The 17,339-nt window shown below is 50.5% G+C and overlaps 1 protein-coding gene across 1 annotated transcript in view; it reads left to right on the top strand.

The window, feature by feature from the left end:
- The window catches only part of CYFIP1 (cytoplasmic FMR1 interacting protein 1), a 68,133-nt gene that overhangs the window by 48,672 nt on the left and 2,122 nt on the right, over window positions 1–17,339 (top strand). Inside the window, 7 exon segments of the mRNA XM_053658818.1 lie at window positions 4,143–4,230; window positions 9,236–9,379; window positions 11,862–11,952; window positions 13,739–13,869; window positions 15,218–15,290; window positions 15,907–16,001; window positions 16,807–17,045. Of these exon segments, the coding sequence (XP_053514793.1) occupies window positions 4,143–4,230; window positions 9,236–9,379; window positions 11,862–11,952; window positions 13,739–13,869; window positions 15,218–15,290; window positions 15,907–16,001; window positions 16,807–17,045 (861 nt within the window).

The following is a 17,339-nucleotide window of genomic DNA, read 5'->3' as shown; positions in this document are numbered from 1 at the left end:
AGGTGGCCTCGGGTCCTCAGTGACCTAAATGAACCCGGTGCAGCTCCTCACGGTGACAGCCCTAGAGACAGACTAGCGGTTGGGCTCCGATTGAGGCCTCTGACACGAACACCAAGAGGGAGGTGTGTCCTCAGCGCCCTGGACCAGGATGCGAAGGGCGTCCCGCGGTCCCGTCGCCGGCCATGTTCACTTCCGCCCTGGTTAGGCTGGCGGCTGCCACTTTCTCCACTGGCCTGTTAGCGAGTCTCTGATTGAAACTTACCAGCCATTTACAGGGAGACGTCACTTGAGACTCTGTGAGTAAACTGTTGCTTATTAAAATTTGATTCAGTAATTTTAGTGCCTGGTTCTTACCCAGATCAGTTATCACCAAGCCGATGGGACAGTGGTGTTTCCAAACCCCCTCGTGCCATCTACATATATTAGTTGTTATCCTGCGATACATTTTAGCATTTAAAAAAATTGTTTCTTATCATTAAGGACTCACAGATTCTAAGTCAAGGGAATGATCTATTAATATGCCGACTTGATTATTGTGGGTCAAGTCCGGCCCTGTTTTGAGTAGCAGGGTCCCTCAGCCTTGTTTTCATGTCTTTTTAGTGTTTTTATTTTTAAATTTTATTTATTGATTTTTAGCAAGAAAGAGAAATACCAGTTTGTTTTTCTACTTAGTCATACATTCCTTGTGCTGGGGATCGAACCTGCAACCTTGCCTATTGGGACAATGCTCTAACCAACTGAGTTACACATTCAGGGCCTGTCCCTGTCATTTTTTTAAAAATCCTCACCTGATATGCTTTATTAATTTTAGAGAGAGAAGAAAAGAGAGAGAGAGACATCGATTGGTTGTCTCTTGTATGGGCTGCAACTGGGGATTGAACCTGCAACCCAGGCACATGCCCTGACTGGGGTTGGAACCAGTGACCCTTTACTTTGCAGTCTGGAACTCAATCCACGCAGCCACACCAGCTAGGGCTCTCCTGGGTTGTTCCGCCCCCACCCCCCATTTAAATTAAACTATTGGATGACATTGGTTAATAGGATCATGTGGATTTCAAGTGTACATTTCTGCAATACTAGATCTGTATATTGCACTGTGCGCCCACCACCCAAAGTCACACCATCTTCCGTCACCATATGGAGGGACGGACCCTTGTGTCCCCTCCACCCCCACCTGTCTACTCCCCACCCCCACCCCCTTCCCTGTGGTAACCACCACTTGGCTGTCTGTGTCCATGAGTTTCAGTTCTATATCTCACGTAGGAGTGAAATCATACATTTCTTAGCCTCTTCTGACTTGTTTCACTTAGCGTGATATTCTCAGGATCCCATCCACGTTGTTGCAAATGGCCGCGTTTTGTCTTTTCTCGTGGTGGGTAGTGTCCCATTGCGTGTAGTGTGGACCACATCTGCTTCATCCAGGCCTCTAACGGAGGACACTTCGGCTGTCTCCGTGTCCTGGTCACCGTGAAAAACGCTGCGTGCATGTATCTTCGAGAACACATTTGCGAGTTTTTCAGTAGATCCCCAGGGGAGGGATCGCTGGTCATTCGGTGACTCTATTCCGTATTTGAGGAACTGCAGACTGTTTTGTGGTGACCGCCCCCGTTTACATTCCCACCAGCAGTGACGAGGGTTCGTGCCTCTCCACACCCTGTCCAGCCCTTGTTAGAACCGGATGTGCTGACGGGCGGGAGGCGCCATCTCCTTGTGCTTTTGATTTGCATGTCCCTACTAGCTCCTGAAGTTGAGCATTTTTTCATGTACCTGTTGGCCACTTGTATGCCTTCCTGGGAGAGGTGTCTGTCCGGGTCACACGGTCCCTTCAGGGGACGCAGACTCGTAACGTGCGCGTGCCTGCAACTCCGCGCCACCGCTGTCTCTATATAAAACCTGGAACTCGCCGACGTCTTCAGCTCCGGTTCAGCAGCGCTGGCTTCGTTCCACTCTTCCTCCTTCCCTTTTCGTAGCTTCCTTTTACACTGAGAGTCTTGTTTCATTATGAGTACATTTACTCATTTGCTCAGTTGTAGAAGATGCAGGGTGTTTCAGAATTACTCATCCTTCCCACGACGAAACAAGCCTGCTTGCCCCAGCCAGCGTGGCTCCGTCCGCTGGAGTATCGTCTAATATGCTAGGTTGTGGGTTCAATCCCCAGTTGGAGCGCATATGAAACAAGTCTGCTAACTTGAATTCAGTATTTTTTCCAACGCTTTTTTGTCTTTCCATTGAGAATATAGAGTCGAAATAGGGTTTTTCAAAGTTATTGGGGATAGTGGTGTCCCAGGGTTGGGGTTTAGTTTTTCATCTTCGACAAGTGGAAAACAGACAAAATTAATGAAACCATTGTCTTCAGTCATTGGCCATCGCCTGAGGGGAAGGATACAGGGAGACGGGGAGCCCTGTGGAGGGCGCACCCCATGGGCAGCTTGGAAGTATTGCTGGGTGCAGGAGCCGAGGCTGGAAACTGAGGCAGCTGGAGCCCTCAGGGTGGAGCGTGAAAGGACAGGGAGTCGTGCAGAGAAGCGGCCCTGCGTCCATCCTGGGTCCCTCGTCTTTACTTGAATATCGAACTGCCCCTGTTGGTGGGACTCCGGGCAGAGGAAGCTTCCTACCAGCGAGCCGGAGGCTGACCCCCAGAGTTGGGGGTTCGTTTAGGCTCCGCCCACAGGTTTGCAGAAACCTGGTCAAATACCCAGGCGTTCAATGGATTGGCCACAGGGGCCTACCTTGGTACCAGCCTGGGGTAGCGACTTCTACCACCCGAACAAATCAGGAAAGGGTCCAGCTGACTTGCAAATAGTTTAAGAGCCTGCCCCCCAAAACTCAGCAGTCTTTAACTTATTATTATTATTCTTCTTTATAATCACCCCAAGACATTTGTTCATTGCTTTTAAAGAGAGGGGAAGGGAGAAAGAGAAACATCGACTGGTTGCCTCCCGAACACACCCGGACCTCGGACCATTGGTGCCCACACCAGGGATTGAACCTGCAACCTGGGTATGTGCCCTGACAGGGAATCGAACTCGCAACTCTTTGTTTATGGGACAACATTGCAAGCAGCTGAGCCATACTGGCCAGGGCAAAACTCACCTTTAATGGGAGAACACTAAAGTCCTGGCACTCAGCAACATATTTATGTTAGAGGCCCTCGGTGCTGCAGGCCACTGGCCTCCCCTCAACATTCACGTTTGTTTCCCGCACTGGAGGTATTTTGGCAGCTGCACCCTTTGTTTATTTATTAAAATGCAGTATGTATGTGCCGTCCTGGCCAGGTGGCTCAGTTGTTTGGAGCATCGTCCTCTACACCAAAAGACTGTGGGTTCGATTCCCAGTCAGGGCACATGCCTGGGTTGCAGGTCAGGTCCCCAGTAGTGGGTGCATGAGAGCCAACCACACGTTGAGGTTTCTCTCCCTCTTTCTCCTTACCTTCCCCTCTAAAAATAAATAAAATCTTTTTAAACAATTAAAAGCAATAACTATGTCATCGGGTAAAGATTAAATCATTTTTTTTCATTTGAAGTACAATATGTGTTAATCAAGTTCTTGGAATTAAAAAATTAGCGAGTCACTATTGTGTATTCTTTTTCTTTCTCTTTATTATGCTCCTTTTTTAAAATTTTTCTGTATTATGCTCCTTTACAAAAGTTGTATGTTTACCACAACACTTCCGATATGAAAGGGTTGGCCGAGTTTGACATTTCTGCTTTAAAATCCAAGCATTTGGTTTTCAGTGGCTCTTCATCCGTTATCAAACCGTCCCCGCCTCCTGGTCGTGTCAGAGGCCCGTCAAGGCCAAGTGCTCGGTCACTTCCACTTTCAAGGGATTGAATTAGGTTGGAGACCGTCCTGCTGCTGATGGACTGGACCCCCTCCCTGGGTTTGCAGGCTGTGTTTCGGGGTTCCCTGAACCCCAGCACACAGGGGTTGAAGTTGGAAGGAACTTCCTTCCTGAACTTCAGCTGCATTTATCAGACTGCAGAGTGTTCGCATCTCATCTATATTCTGATTGTGCGTTTCCTTGAGTTTTTCTGTGTGATGGTTATTTCAGTTTACTGGAAGATTTAATTGTTGGGTAATGGAGGAGTTCTGAATTGTAAAGAACCATTACATTTTTGGGTTTTTTTCCCTTTCTTATTTAGGTTTGTTCGGACAGTGTTACCATTTTCTCAAGAATTTCAGAGAGACAAGCAGCCTAATGCGCAGCCGCAGTATTTGCATGGATCCAAGGTGGGCTTGTTTGTGTTTCTGTTACGATACCTACGTTCACAAGTAAGCATATTTCAAAGTTTAGCTTTATTTGGTTTAATTAGGACATCGGTGTGTCATGCCGTGTATAACACGTCACTGTTTTCTGAAAAGTAATGCACTGTTTAGACGGCACTGTGGCCAGGGGACGGCGGGGCAGGGTTGGGCTGGGCCTCGCCTCCCTCCCGGCACTGACATGAGGCACATCATTGACAGATTTTGAGGCTAAAACGTATGGAGCCAACAGAGTGTATGCAGAGAGGTTGCGGGGCGCGTGTGTGAGGGAGGGCCAGGGTGGCCTGCCCTCCCCAGGTGCCACGTGAAGGGAGGAGCAGGCGGGCAAGAGTGACGTGCAGAAACTGCAGGGGAGCCAGGAGAGACGGCACAGTGCCGCCGAGAAACCACAGGACACCCCTGAGAAACCCCACAACACCAGCGAGAAACCACACGGCACCGCCTCTGGTAACATAAGGTGTGAGTCCAGCCGAGGGTGGCTGGGTTATTAAGGGTCAGTGTTGTTCTACAGGGTGGTGCACAAGTAGGTTTGCAGCTGTTTGTATGGGAAACAATACAATAATTAATAAATAATAACACAAGAATCCCCTCTCGCCCTGGCCGCGTGGCTCAGTTGGCCGGAGCATCGTCCTGTGCACCAGAAAAGATTGCAGGTTCAATTCCTGGTCGGGGCACATGTGGGAGGCAATGGGTGTTTCTCTCTCCCTCCCTCCCTCCCTCCTTCCCTCCCTCCCTCCTTCCCTCCCCGTCTCAAATCAATAAAAAACATGCTTTAGGTTGAAGGTTGAAAAAAGAAGAAGCTCTGTTTTATATACTCACAGCTGTAAACCTACTTCTCCCTTACTCTATATTTAAAGCCCTCATACAGGTTAATAAAAATACAGACATTCAGTGATAAAAAGAAAACGCATACAGTGAAGGGCCGTTTCCCCCAAATGTGGTAAAAGCAGCTCTGCAGCCTCAGCACCTGCTGGACGGAGGGGGCGGCAGCGGCCAGGACGGCTTTGCCCATCAGATCAGATGGACAATGTGGGGAGCGAGACCCCCTGCGTGGTGCTGCCGTGGGGTCCTGGGGCACCAGCCCGTGTTTGTGATATTTATTTATTTATTTAAAAGATTTTATTTATCTTTAGAGGGGAAGGGAAGGAGAGAAAAAGAGAAACATCAGTGTATGGTTGCCTCTCGTGCATCCCCTGCTGGGAACTGGCCTGCAACCCAGGCATGTGCCCTGACTGGGAATCGAACTTTGATCCTTTGGTTCACAGGCCTGTGCTCCTGTGTTCATTTTTATTTTTATTTTGGCTGTATTTTATTGAGTTAAAATAAATCAGACTCCAGAAAGACACACCCATAGCAAAGAGCCCGGGGAAGTTAAACAGCAGCTCCCTCGGACAGAAGGCTTCCTCCTCTGAGCTCCAGGCATGGAGTGTCTGCACTGTGGTCGGTGGGTGTTCATTTTCCCTTTGATGCAGGGAAGGGGACCGGGCCCTCTGCCCACAGCCTCCCAAGGTCTTGCCCTCAGCTCAGGGATCCCAAGCTCGGCTGAGGTCTGGGCAGGACGAGGTTTGGGCAGGACGTCTGCTCAAAGGTGCAGGTCACGTAATGTGAAAGGGCCTCCCTCCACGCCGTGGCTCAGTGCCCTGCCTCGCTCCCTCGCTGCCTGGCTCACGCCGTTGTCACCCACTGGACTCGCTGCAGCGCCACGGCACTGTGAGGTGATTGTGGCCACTTTGAGTCTTCAGCTGGTCAGCTGCGGAAAAAACGACAGGTGCCAGCGTGACCCGCCAGGGTGTTAAGAAGCGGAGGAGGAGGAGGAGGCGGCGTTTGGGGCGGATGGCAAACCAGTGTTGGTGGAAACCGAAGCAGCCTGTTTTCCAGGCGGTGTGGGATCTGAGGCTGAAAGTGACGCTGTGTTTGTCACCCTTGGGGGCCAGTGCGTGAGCTCTGTGTGGTGTCTGGGGTGCAGCGTCCCTGTGAGAAGTGCGCTGCTGGGGACACTGGGAGGGGACACTGTCATAGAGCCTTGACTGGCTTTTGGGGGCAGCCTGACTCTGGGAAGATCTGGATGCTGAGAAGGAGCCAGCCCTGCAGAGGGGCCTGGGGCCGAGCCTGGGGGCAGCGGTGGCAGGCAGGGTGGGGTGTCCAGACCCCTGGGCCAGGGCTCCGGGAGCGAACAGAGAGTGACGGCCAGTGCAAGGATGTTCCCAGGAGATGGTGGCTCAGACCCAAGGACACTGACAGACAGATGTAGATGATTTCAGGTCTATTTTGGAGGTGACTTGGTTAGGACTTGCTGGTTACCTGGATGTGGAAGGTGAGGGAAAGGGAAGGCCAGCGATATTTCTTGTGTTTCTGGCAGTTGGTGAATGGACGGGCTGTGTCATGAAGTAACAGGGTAGAAATAGGCTAAAGGGAAGGGGCCCATGTCCCTGGGGCCCGTGTCCCCCGCCCGTCCCCAGGGCTGCCTGCCCTCAAGTCACAGACCCGGATGGGGGCGAGCTTGGTACACTTTGCCTGCAGTGAGGAAATGCTGGTAACAGTAGATTGTGATAACTTGTGTAATCACGTAATGTATGATGGTAAACCAAGAGCGACCATTGAAAGATCTGTATGAAGAGATTTTCTCAAAAATACTATGGGTAAATCACAGTGGAATCCTCAAATGTGGTTAAGTGACTCACAGAAAGACAGGAAGAATGGAAAGAAAGCCTGCTTAAGAGTCCATTTAAATATCACTCATTAGCTCTGACTGTTGTGGCCCAGTGGATTGAGTGTGGAAAGGTCGCTAGTTCGAGTCCCAGTCAGGGTGCATGTATGGTTGCTGGCCAAGTCCCCAGTTGGGGGTGCGTGAGAGGCAACTGGTCAATGTATCTCACACATCATTGTTTTCCTCTCTTTCTCCCTCCTTCCCCCTCTCTCTAAAACTAAATAAATAAAATATTTTTTTATTAAAGATTTTATTTATTTATCTTTAGAGGGGAAGGTAAGGAGAGAGGGAGAGAAACATCAATGTATGGTTGCCTCTTGTGCGCCCCCTGCTGGGAACTGGCCTGCAACCTAGGCATGTGCCCTGACTGGGAATCAAACCTTGATCTTTTGGTTTGCAGGCCTGTGCTCAATCCACTGAGCTACACCAGCCAGGTAAATAAATAAAATATTTTTAAAATAAATATCATTATATTATGTGTAAATATATTAAGTATAAATGGTATAAATACAGTTAAAGGACAGAGATTGGCATAGAAAATTGAAAAAGATCATGTAGGAAACTCACTTCAAATTAATGATAAGAGGCGGTTCGAAAGTAGAAGGACACCATGCACACATCAATCAGAAGAAAGCAGGAGTGATTGTATTAATATGAAATAAAGTAGATTGCAGAGTAAAGAATATTACCAGGGACATTACCTAATTATAAAATTGGTGAAGACACGAGGCAAATGTAGCAATCTAAAATGTTCATGCTTCCCTGGCTGGTGTAGCTCAGTGGATTGAGCACAGGCCTGCGAACCAAAGGATCACAGTTTGATTCCCAGTCAGGGCACATGCCTGGGTTGCGGACCAGTTCCCAGTGGGGGACACACAAGAGGCAACCACACATTGATATTTCTCTTTTTCTCTCCTTCCCTTTCCCCTGAAGATAAGTAAATAAAATCTTTTTTAAAAACGGGCCAAAAGTTTAAATAAATAAAAAAATAAAAATAAAAATAAAAATAAGCCCTGGCTGGTGTAGCTCAGTGGATTGAGTGCGGGCCTGCGAACCAGACAATCGCGGTTCGATTCCTAGTCAGGGCACATGCCGGGGTTGCAGGCAGGTTCCCTGCAGGCCAGTTCCCAGCAGGGGACGCACGAAAGGCAACCATACATTGATGTTTCTCTCCCTCTCTCCTTCCCTTCCCCTCTAAAGATAAATAAATAAAATCTAAAAAAAAAAAAAAAAAATTAAATAAATAAATAAATAAAATGTTCACGCACCAAATGACCAAATGATTGAGCTTCAAAACACCCGAAGTGAAAACTAACACAACCGAAGAAAGAAATGAACAAGCTCCACAGTTAAAATTGGGGAACTCAACATTCTTCTCCCTTAGTCATCAGTAGAATAAGTAGATAGAAAATCGGCGACAAGAAGACCTGAAAACCATCAACCACTGACTTGCATGGAACCCTCCACCGGCAGCGGCAGACCACACGTCACTTTCAAGCCTCCATGAGCATGTTCCGCAAGATAAACCGTGTTCTTGGCCGTCAGACAGAGCTCGACAAAATCAAAAGACTATTAACTACACAGAATGTGTTCTCTGACCACCGAGTGAACCCAAATTATAAATCTATAACAAAAAGATGACCAGAAAAATCTCTAGACACTTGAAAATGAACAGGAATCCGAATGATCTTGGGGGTCAAGAGAAAGTCTCCAGGGAAAATTTTAAGACACTGAACTGATGAAATGCTAATATATCAAACATCTGTGGGATGCAGCTAAAGCTGTGCTCTGAGGGCAGTGCATAGCATGGATGCTTACTGCTGTGTTTGCGCTGTGTCCATAGATGTTTCAGAGGTCCCCTCCTACAGAAAGCCACTCTCACCACCTCTCCCACCTGCCTACCCTGTGAGGCTGCGTTCTTAGCTCCCTATAACCCTGACAAGGAAATCTTGCCACGGGTGTGTCCTTGTGTGTGTCCCCAGCAGCAAGGCACTAAGATGTATCCACTTATCATTCCAGGACCTCCAAGTGGCATCTGTAGAAGAGGTCGTTCAGTAATGGAAAACCAATTTTATTTTTTCTCTCTTAGCAAGATTGGTTTTCATGTCTTCAGCTTGTAAGACGATGCTAGTTAGGGCAGCCTAACAGATTCTGTGGGCAACACCCCTTTCCCCACCCAAGGGTGCTGTGGGTTGCATGCACCTTGCATAGGGCCACCTTGTAAACTCAAGAGTCCATCAAGCCAGTGTGTGCTCTGTCCCCCAGGCACTGAACCTGGCCTACTCGAGCATTTATGGCAGCTACCGGAACTTCGTGGGGCCACCGCACTTCCAAGTCATCTGTAGGCTGCTCGGCTACCAGGGCATCGCCGTGGTCATGGAGGAGCTGCTGAAGGTCGTCAAGAGCCTGGTACGTCTCCCGTGGGTGTACTTCCTCCGCTTGGCAGTGGGTTCCACGCACCCAGCTCCGGTGCGGGGAGGGGTGTGCCTCCCCTTTTTTTGAGCAGCTCTGGGAGGCCAGCTGGGCTCCTGGGATTCAGCTCAGTTCTGACACTGTCTCTCTGATGCCATCAGATCCCCCAAGTGTCTGCTCTCCTCCTGGGCCCCCCGGACGCCAGCTGTAAGTCAGGGTTGTCCCCTGTGCTCCTGGCCAATGGGCTATAAATCGGAGGCTCCCACGATCCCCTCCTCAGGTTGGATTCATTTGCTCGAGCAGCTAACACACTTCAAGAGACTAGTTCCCTCTCTAGATGACCAGTGCATTAAAGGATATTAAAGGCCCTGGCTGGTGTAGCTCAGTGGATTGAGCATCATCTCGCAAACTGAAAGGTTGCTGGTTTGATTCCCAGTCAGGGCACATGTCTGGGTTGCAGGCCAGGTCCCCAGTTGGGGTGCACAGGAGGCAACCACACATTGATGTTTCTCTCCCTGTCTTCTCCCTTCCTTCCCCTCTGTCTACAATTTTTTTGTTTAAAGAGATGCCCAGGACACTGTCTTCCATGAGGAGTTCCTGTCCCCGTGCGGTTTGGAGACCGTCACGGTGGCACAGGTCAGGGTCTCAGCCCCCAGCCGAAAGCTCCTGGCTGCGTTGTGTAGTTATGGTTGCTTACGTCATTGGCCACTGGTGACTGGCTCATCCTCCCCAGAGGTCTAGGGCAGGACTGAGGGTTCTAGAACCCTCTGACCTCAATCCTGGCAACCTCAGTACCACCTGGATGCCTTCCAAAGCTGGCTCAGAACATAACAGGCCCCTTGGAGGCTCTCTTAACTTAGGAAATGTGGGGGGTTTGATCTCTGTGCCAGAAACAGGGTAAGAATCACACATGACCTTGGCTGGTGTAGCTCAGTGGATTGAGCGCAGGCTGCGAACCAAAGGGTCACCTGTTCGATTCCCAATCAGGCCTGGGTTGTGGCCAGGTCGTTAGGAAACCACACGTTGATATTTCTCTCCCTCTTTCTCCCTCCCTTCCTCTTTCTAAAAATAAGTAAATTAAATCTTAAAAAAAAAAAAAAAAAAAGAATCAAACATGCCCTGGGCTGGTGTGGCTCAGGGGATTGAGCTCCAACTTGTGAACCAAAGGGTTGCTGGTTCTATTCCCAGTTAGGGCACATACCTGGTTTCGCACCAGGGCCCCAGTTAGGGGTGTGTGAGAGGAAAAAATACATCAATAAAATCTTTAAAAAAAAAAGAAAAAAAGAATCAAATATATGTTTCTTCAGGCAACTTCTTTTTTTTTTCTTTTCCATGTATTGATTTTAGATAGAGAGGAAAGGAAAGAGAAACATCGATTTGTTGTCCCACTCATTCATGCATTCATTGGTAGATTCTTGAATGTGTCCCGAACGGGGATCAAACCCACGACCTTGTTGTATCAGGGTAACACTCCCACCCTCTGAGCTACCTGCCAGGACTCTGTTTCTTCTTATAAATCACAGTGTCTCACGTGGCCTTGGATTCACTAGGGTGGGACAAGCCCAGGGTGTCTGAACTGTTCCATTCTGCTCTAAATACTTCTGACCATATATAGTTTGCTTTCTCCCCCATCTTTGTTAATTCGAAGAATAGACCCACATTAATTCAGGGGAAGAACATGAGAAAGATATTTATTGGCTGTCATGGATTTGGTTAACGTAATTTACTTCTGTTGTTTAACTGAGAGAGCTATATAAAATCTCAATCTTGAATATTTTTCATTATTTTAAATGTCTTTCTTTGCCTGAGCCCTTTTTCTTAAAAGTTTTTTCTTTTTGCCAAATATAGATTTTTATGTCTTTCTATAATTCACAAGCTTAGTCGAGAGAAAGCTTGAAGCTGAATTTCTGGCCATATAATTAAAGTAGCGACCCAGCAGGGAGTCTGTGTGATCGGTAACGCAGAAGCTGACAGAATTCTATACAAAAATGACAAAATCTACAACCATATCGGTCAGGACCAAAAACCCATTAGCATGCAGAGGAGTTGGGTTATTTGACACAGGCATGACCCCGTGACCGACCGGGGCCCTGCCAGGACCCCGGCGGGAGCCTCTGCCCTAAATCTGTGGCCCCGTGGAAGGTGGCGGGTGCACTAGGTGACCAGCTGGTGTTGCAGCGACTCCCCATCCAGCGGAGTCCAGAACCCGCTTTGCCAGGACGTCCCTTCCGCAGAGCCCCGCCCCCTCCGGCCCCCTCTGGCCACGCCCCTCTCTGCAGGGGGCGTGTCTCAATGGGCACCTGGTGGTGCCAGGGTCGCCCTGGTGGGGGTTGGGGTTCCTTTCCCAGCCCGAGGAGCCTCGGTCTTGTTCTGTACCCTGCGCTTATGAACAGAGAGACCCCTTTTCACAAAGTCCCGTGGTCGGCCGGTGCCTCCCCGACAGGGGCTCCGGCGGCTGACGCAGCCTGTGTCCCCGCAGCTGCAAGGCACGATCCTGCAGTACGTGAAGACGCTGATGGAGGTGATGCCCAAGATCTGCCGCCTGCCCCGGCACGAGTACGGCTCCCCGGGTGAGTGAGTGCGGGGACGGGGGGGCGGACAGCGCCACCACAAAGAGGGAGGTCCTGCGCAGTGTCCCTCGGAATCCAGCTGCTTTTCCCGGGTGGGGGAGGGGCACGACCAGCACTCACAGTCTCCAGCAGAACAAACTGCGCGCTGGAGGGGTGAGGAAGCCAGGCGGGGTGGCATCCGTTAGTCTTGCTGGGTGACAGGGCTCTGAACCCTGAATCCCTCGGGTCCCCTACAACACCGGGACCTTAAAGATTAGCGACCGGGGCCCCCCCGCCAGGTGGCTCAGTTAGTGGGAATGTCTTCCAGTGCACCAGAAGGCTACGGGTTCGATCCCCAGTTAGGGCACATGTGGGAAGCAACCTATCAGTGTTTCTCTTTTCCTTCCTCTATGTCCAAAATCAGTAAGTCCTCGGGTGAAGACTTAAAAAAAAAAAAACATCTGCAACTAAGGAGAGGCAGCGAGTTTGAGTGCTGGGTCCACTAGGGTTGCCCTGGGAGAGCCCGGCGCTGTTGGTTGACAGGCCGATTTGGGGCTGTCGCGATCCCGAAGGAAACTTTTCTCAGGGCAAACATGCCCTTGTCTCTTCCCGGATGATACTTTCTTGGAAGGGGGACTTGGGCCCACACTCAGTCACTGGTGAGGCCTGTTCCGACGGGCAGCCAGCTGGGACGGCTGTGGTGGGTGTTGGCGAGGTGGCGAGGGGACCACGCGGCCACTGTGAAGGGAAGTGACCCCGGAGGGGCCTCGCTTAGGGGCGTCTGTCTTCAGCTCACTGTGGGAAAGGGGCTGAGGCACGTTGGCATCCTAAAGCCAGTGCGCATGCCCTGGCTAGCTAGGAAACGCGTAAATGTTGAAAATGAAGCCGTTTAGGCCACATTCACAGCTGTGGGTGGGGGGCTGCTCGTCACAACTGCCACCCAGCTGTCGTGCCAGCGAGGGCCGATGTGCCCTGGGCCCTGGGCGCTGCCATTGGGGAAAGTCACGTCGCTGTACCGCTCACGGGTGCTTGTCGGGGGATGACGTCATCAGGGAGTGTGCCCTCCGCTGAGAATCCGTTTTCACCGGGATGATGCTGACAGCTGGGGGCGTGCGAGGCGAGTGGAGCAGGAGAGGAGGCCTGCACTGGGGGGGGGGGGGGGGGCACAGCCTCAAGCCAGCCGGTCACCAGGTCCTTGCAGAACGGCAGTCGGACCTGACCTGTTGGGATGAAGGATTTGAAACCTCCTAAATCTTCACCTTTGCTCTTCTTAGGGGTGTTCGGGCTGTTGCAGGTCTTCTTTGTGATCTTATAAGTTCTGGAGTCAGCTTAGGGATTTGTGGTCAGCTTAAGGAGTAGTGACTTTCTTTCCAGTTTCCATGCCTTTTTTTTTTTCATGCCTTATTGTAAAGTCCCAGGCCCCCAGGACTACGTACCGTGCAGACACAATGTCTTGCCTTGGAGCTCAGTGGAGAGAAGTGTGCAAGTCTCACCCCTGAGCCTGGCGCCACCTGCAGGCTCTTTTTTGCCAATGTCCTTTACCAGATTAAGGGCCTTCCTGTCTGTCCGGGAGGGATGCGGAGTTTGACAGGATACCTTTTCTGTCTCTGCGGGAGGTGATGGTGTGGTCTTTCTCATTTATCCTCCTGGTTGCCGCCTCCTCAGAAGACGCAGGTTGATGGAGCTGAGGGCCGGGCCCAGGGCTGCACAAACTGCCATCACAGGGAGGGTGTTGGTGTCTGGGGACCTGTGGCCATTTCCGTGGCAGGCGTGGTGGCCGCCCCTGCCGCTTACTCTGTCACCACAGGCATCCTGGAGTTCTTCCACCACCAGCTGAAGGACATCGTGGAGTACGCGGAGCTGAAGACCGTGTGCTTCCAGAACCTGCGCGAGGTGGGCAACGCCGTCCTGTTCTGCCTGCTCATTGAGCAGAGCCTGGTGAGTGCGCGCGCAGCCTGGCCCCGCGCCTGTGGGCCAGCCCTGTGGGTGGAAACAGAAGACTCCCCCTTTTTGTAAAGGTTTTTTTCTTTTTTTTTAAAGATTTTTACAGGGAGGGGAAGGGAGGGAGAAAGAGAAGGAGAGAAACATCCACGTGTGGTTGCCTCTCCTGCGCCTCCTACCAGGGACCTGCCTTGCAAGCCAGGTGTGTGCTCTGACTGGGAATCAAACCAGCGACTTTTTAGTTCGCAGGCTGGTGCTCAATGCATTGAGCTACAGCAGTCAGGGCCAGGAGGCCCCTGTTACGAGGCTTGATCCGTTAGGGCTGTTTAATGTCAGGGAGGGCAGGAAAACGCCATTTCTCTTCATGTAGTTCCTTCAAGAATGTTTTACTGTATGAGCATTGTAAAAAAAACATTTTTATTATGTAGTGTTGGCTACAGCCACACTAACATATGTGACATGTGAGGAGGGACCCCATAGGTCACATATGTTAGTGTGGCTGACATTATAGAATTATCTTCGGGATGGCAGGCCCCACGTAGTGCAGGCCTCCCTGGCCAGGGGAGTGTCTGGGAACCCATCTGTGTCAGCGCACCAGCGGGCTTTCTTGTGAGAGGCTGCGTTCGGCTTCCGTGAGGTCTTTTTGAAAACTCTTTCAAGGTGTTCCCCCATTTCATGATGGGTGATTCACCAGCGGACCTGCCTGTGTTGGGGTTCATGGCAGGTGTTTAGGAGTTCCACCAAAACCCCTGGGACATTGGAGGTAAATTTTCTCTACATGGGGTTTTTAGGCCTTTTTGAAGGAGTTAATGATCCGTCCTGGCCAGTGTGGCTCAGTTGGTTGGAGTGTCATCGCACACACTGAAAGACTGTGGGTTCAATTCCTGCTCGGGCTGTGCGGGGAAGCAGCCAGTGGATGTGTCTCTCTCTCCCCCTTCCCTCCCCTCTTTCTAAAGTCAGTAAACATATTCTTGGGTGAGGATTAAACAAATTCAGTTCCTCAGGGGCGCTGGTCCGCATTCCAAGTCCCCGTGGCTGACAGTAGCCCCGGCGGACAAACAGACCATTCTGTCACCCGGGGCGTTCTGTGCACCGTCCTGCTTTATTTCTCACTAAGGAGCACAGCGGGCGGTTCTGCGCGCAGTAGGAAATCCACAGGTAACTACAGTGATCCCTCCTCACACAAGGATCCCCATCCACGGCAGTGACCCTGAACTCGGGTCTCATCTCCGGTCTTGTGCCAGGGTCAGCAGGGCCTGGCTGCCAGCCCCAGGTGGCTCTGTTCATCCATGTCGTGAGGTGACTTCCTGACTTCCTAACGCGGCCTTCTCTTCCCCCGTCCCAGTCTTTAGAAGAAGTGTGTGACCTGCTGCACGCGGCCCCCTTCCAGAACATTCTGCCGAGGGTACATGTGAAAGGTGAGTCTGCTCTCTGTGCCGGGCATGTGTCACTGTGAATAAAGCCAGTTTCGTTTGAGACTGGGCCTGTTCTGCCATAAGCAGGGGTGATTGGTGTTGTAACAGAGCTAAATAAAAATGGAAAACCGAAACATTCAGGGCTGACGTGACGATATGTGTCCGAACGGATGGGCAGGGGTGCTGGGTAGGACCCCAGGGAGGCCGCAGTCCAGAAATGCAGAGGATTCACGGTACGGCTCTCGTCTTTCCATTACGTTTAGAATTTTCAGTAAATGTCTTTCGGGTTTTTTTTTAATTACACTTATTGAGGTGACCTGTGTTAATGTGGTCATGCAGGTTTCAAGGGTACAATTCTGTGCTGTGTGATCTCTTTATTGCCTTGTGTGTCTGTCCCCCAAAGCCAGTGAGTTTTCAAAAGTGAATATGGGCCAGAAAATTAGTTCTGTCGCTCTGAGTTAAAACACCAAATGAGCCAGTTCTATAAATGAATTTTCAGAGAGAATCTACAAATAACATGTTACCTTAACAATCTTTCTTTTTTTAAAATATAAAACATAACTTTTATTACTGTTTTCCATACCAGAGACAGAGTGTAAAATGTTTTTTTCCACTGCAGAGGGAGAGAGACTCGATGCCAAAATGAAAAGGCTGGAATCCAAGTACGCCCCCCTGCACCTCGTCCCTCTGATTGAGAGACTGGGGACCCCTCAGGTAATGCGCGCTGGCCGAGTCAGGCCACCGGCGGGGCCTCGGCCCAGACTGGGGGGCGGGCGGGCGCCCCCGTCAGACCATGTGGGGAGTGGGGGGGGGGGTTTTGGGGAGGGGGGGGGACCCCTCCATTATCTCAGCAGATAACTCCGCTGTGGGGCTTTCCTATGAATTGTGGGCCAGCCTCTGCCACTAGACCCACTGCAAGCTGCGACAGCCAGCCACGCCCACACACATTGCCCAGTGTCCCCTGGAATGGAAATCACTCCGGTTAAGAACAGCCGTTTTTTTTAGATTGTGAAAACCATTTAGTACAAGAAGGTAATCTTCCCCATTTTAAAAAGAAAACCTATGCTTGGAAACATTGAGGCCGGAAACTGGGTTAAACAATTCCAAAGCTCTTGTCAAATGTGGATTAGGGACTTTCTGAACTTAAAATTCGGGAAGCCTAATATTAAATTATTCACAGTTTAAATGGGGGTAAAGAAAAAAACTAACCAAAAGAAAGAGTGATTGTTTACATTTTATAGCCTTGAAGCATATAAAACTACTACTTAATATATCTCTCCATAAATTTTTTGTGAACTTGACAGTTGTCCTTGACCGTGAGTTGTATTTAGGCTTAGAAGACATATAAGGCAGTAGCCAACATATTTATTTTGTTGATGCTTCTGAAAACCCTCCTCTGCAAGCTCAGATCCTTTCCCGGTGAGTCAGAAGCAGACCTGGGGGTGTCAGGTTTCAGCACCCGCCGCCCCGCCCCCCCCTCCCCGTCCTGGCCCTGTGACATACACCGACCTTCCTGCAGCAAATCGCCATTGCGAGAGAGGGCGACTTGCTGACCAAGGAGCGCCTCTGCTGTGGCCTGTCCATGTTCGAGGTCATCCTGACGCGGATCCGGACCTTCCTGGACGACCCCATCTGGCGCGGGCCTCTGCCCAGCAACGGCGTCATGCACGTGGACGAGTGCGTCGAGTTCCACCGCCTGTGGAGCGCCATGCAGTTCGTGTACTGCATCCCCGTGGGCACCCACGAGTTCACGGTCGAGTAAGTGCGTGCCCAGGAGATGGGGAAGCGGGTGCTGGCATGGGGTTAACACACAAGGCCACGCTCTGTGGAAAACGGTGTGGACACTCGCCGGCCTGCTTTACAGCTGCTTCAGGTGCAGGTTCTCACTAGAACTTACTAAACTAAAGCTACTTGCTAGAATGTGCAGGTTCTTACTAGAACTTTACTAGAACTAGAACTAAAGCTACTTAGAACGTGTAGGTTTTTGCTAGAACTAACTGGAATTTACCAGAACTTAAACTAAAGCTACTCACTAGAACGTCCAGGTCCTCA

The sequence above is a fragment of the Artibeus jamaicensis genome, unplaced genomic scaffold, assembly GCF_021234435.1.
Source record: "Artibeus jamaicensis isolate MK-2021 breed Jamaican fruit bat unplaced genomic scaffold, CSHL_Jam_final scaffold_612, whole genome shotgun sequence".
Classification (NCBI taxonomy): domain Eukaryota; kingdom Metazoa; phylum Chordata; class Mammalia; order Chiroptera; family Phyllostomidae; genus Artibeus; species Artibeus jamaicensis.
This window is presented reverse-complemented; position numbering and strand designations above follow the sequence as displayed.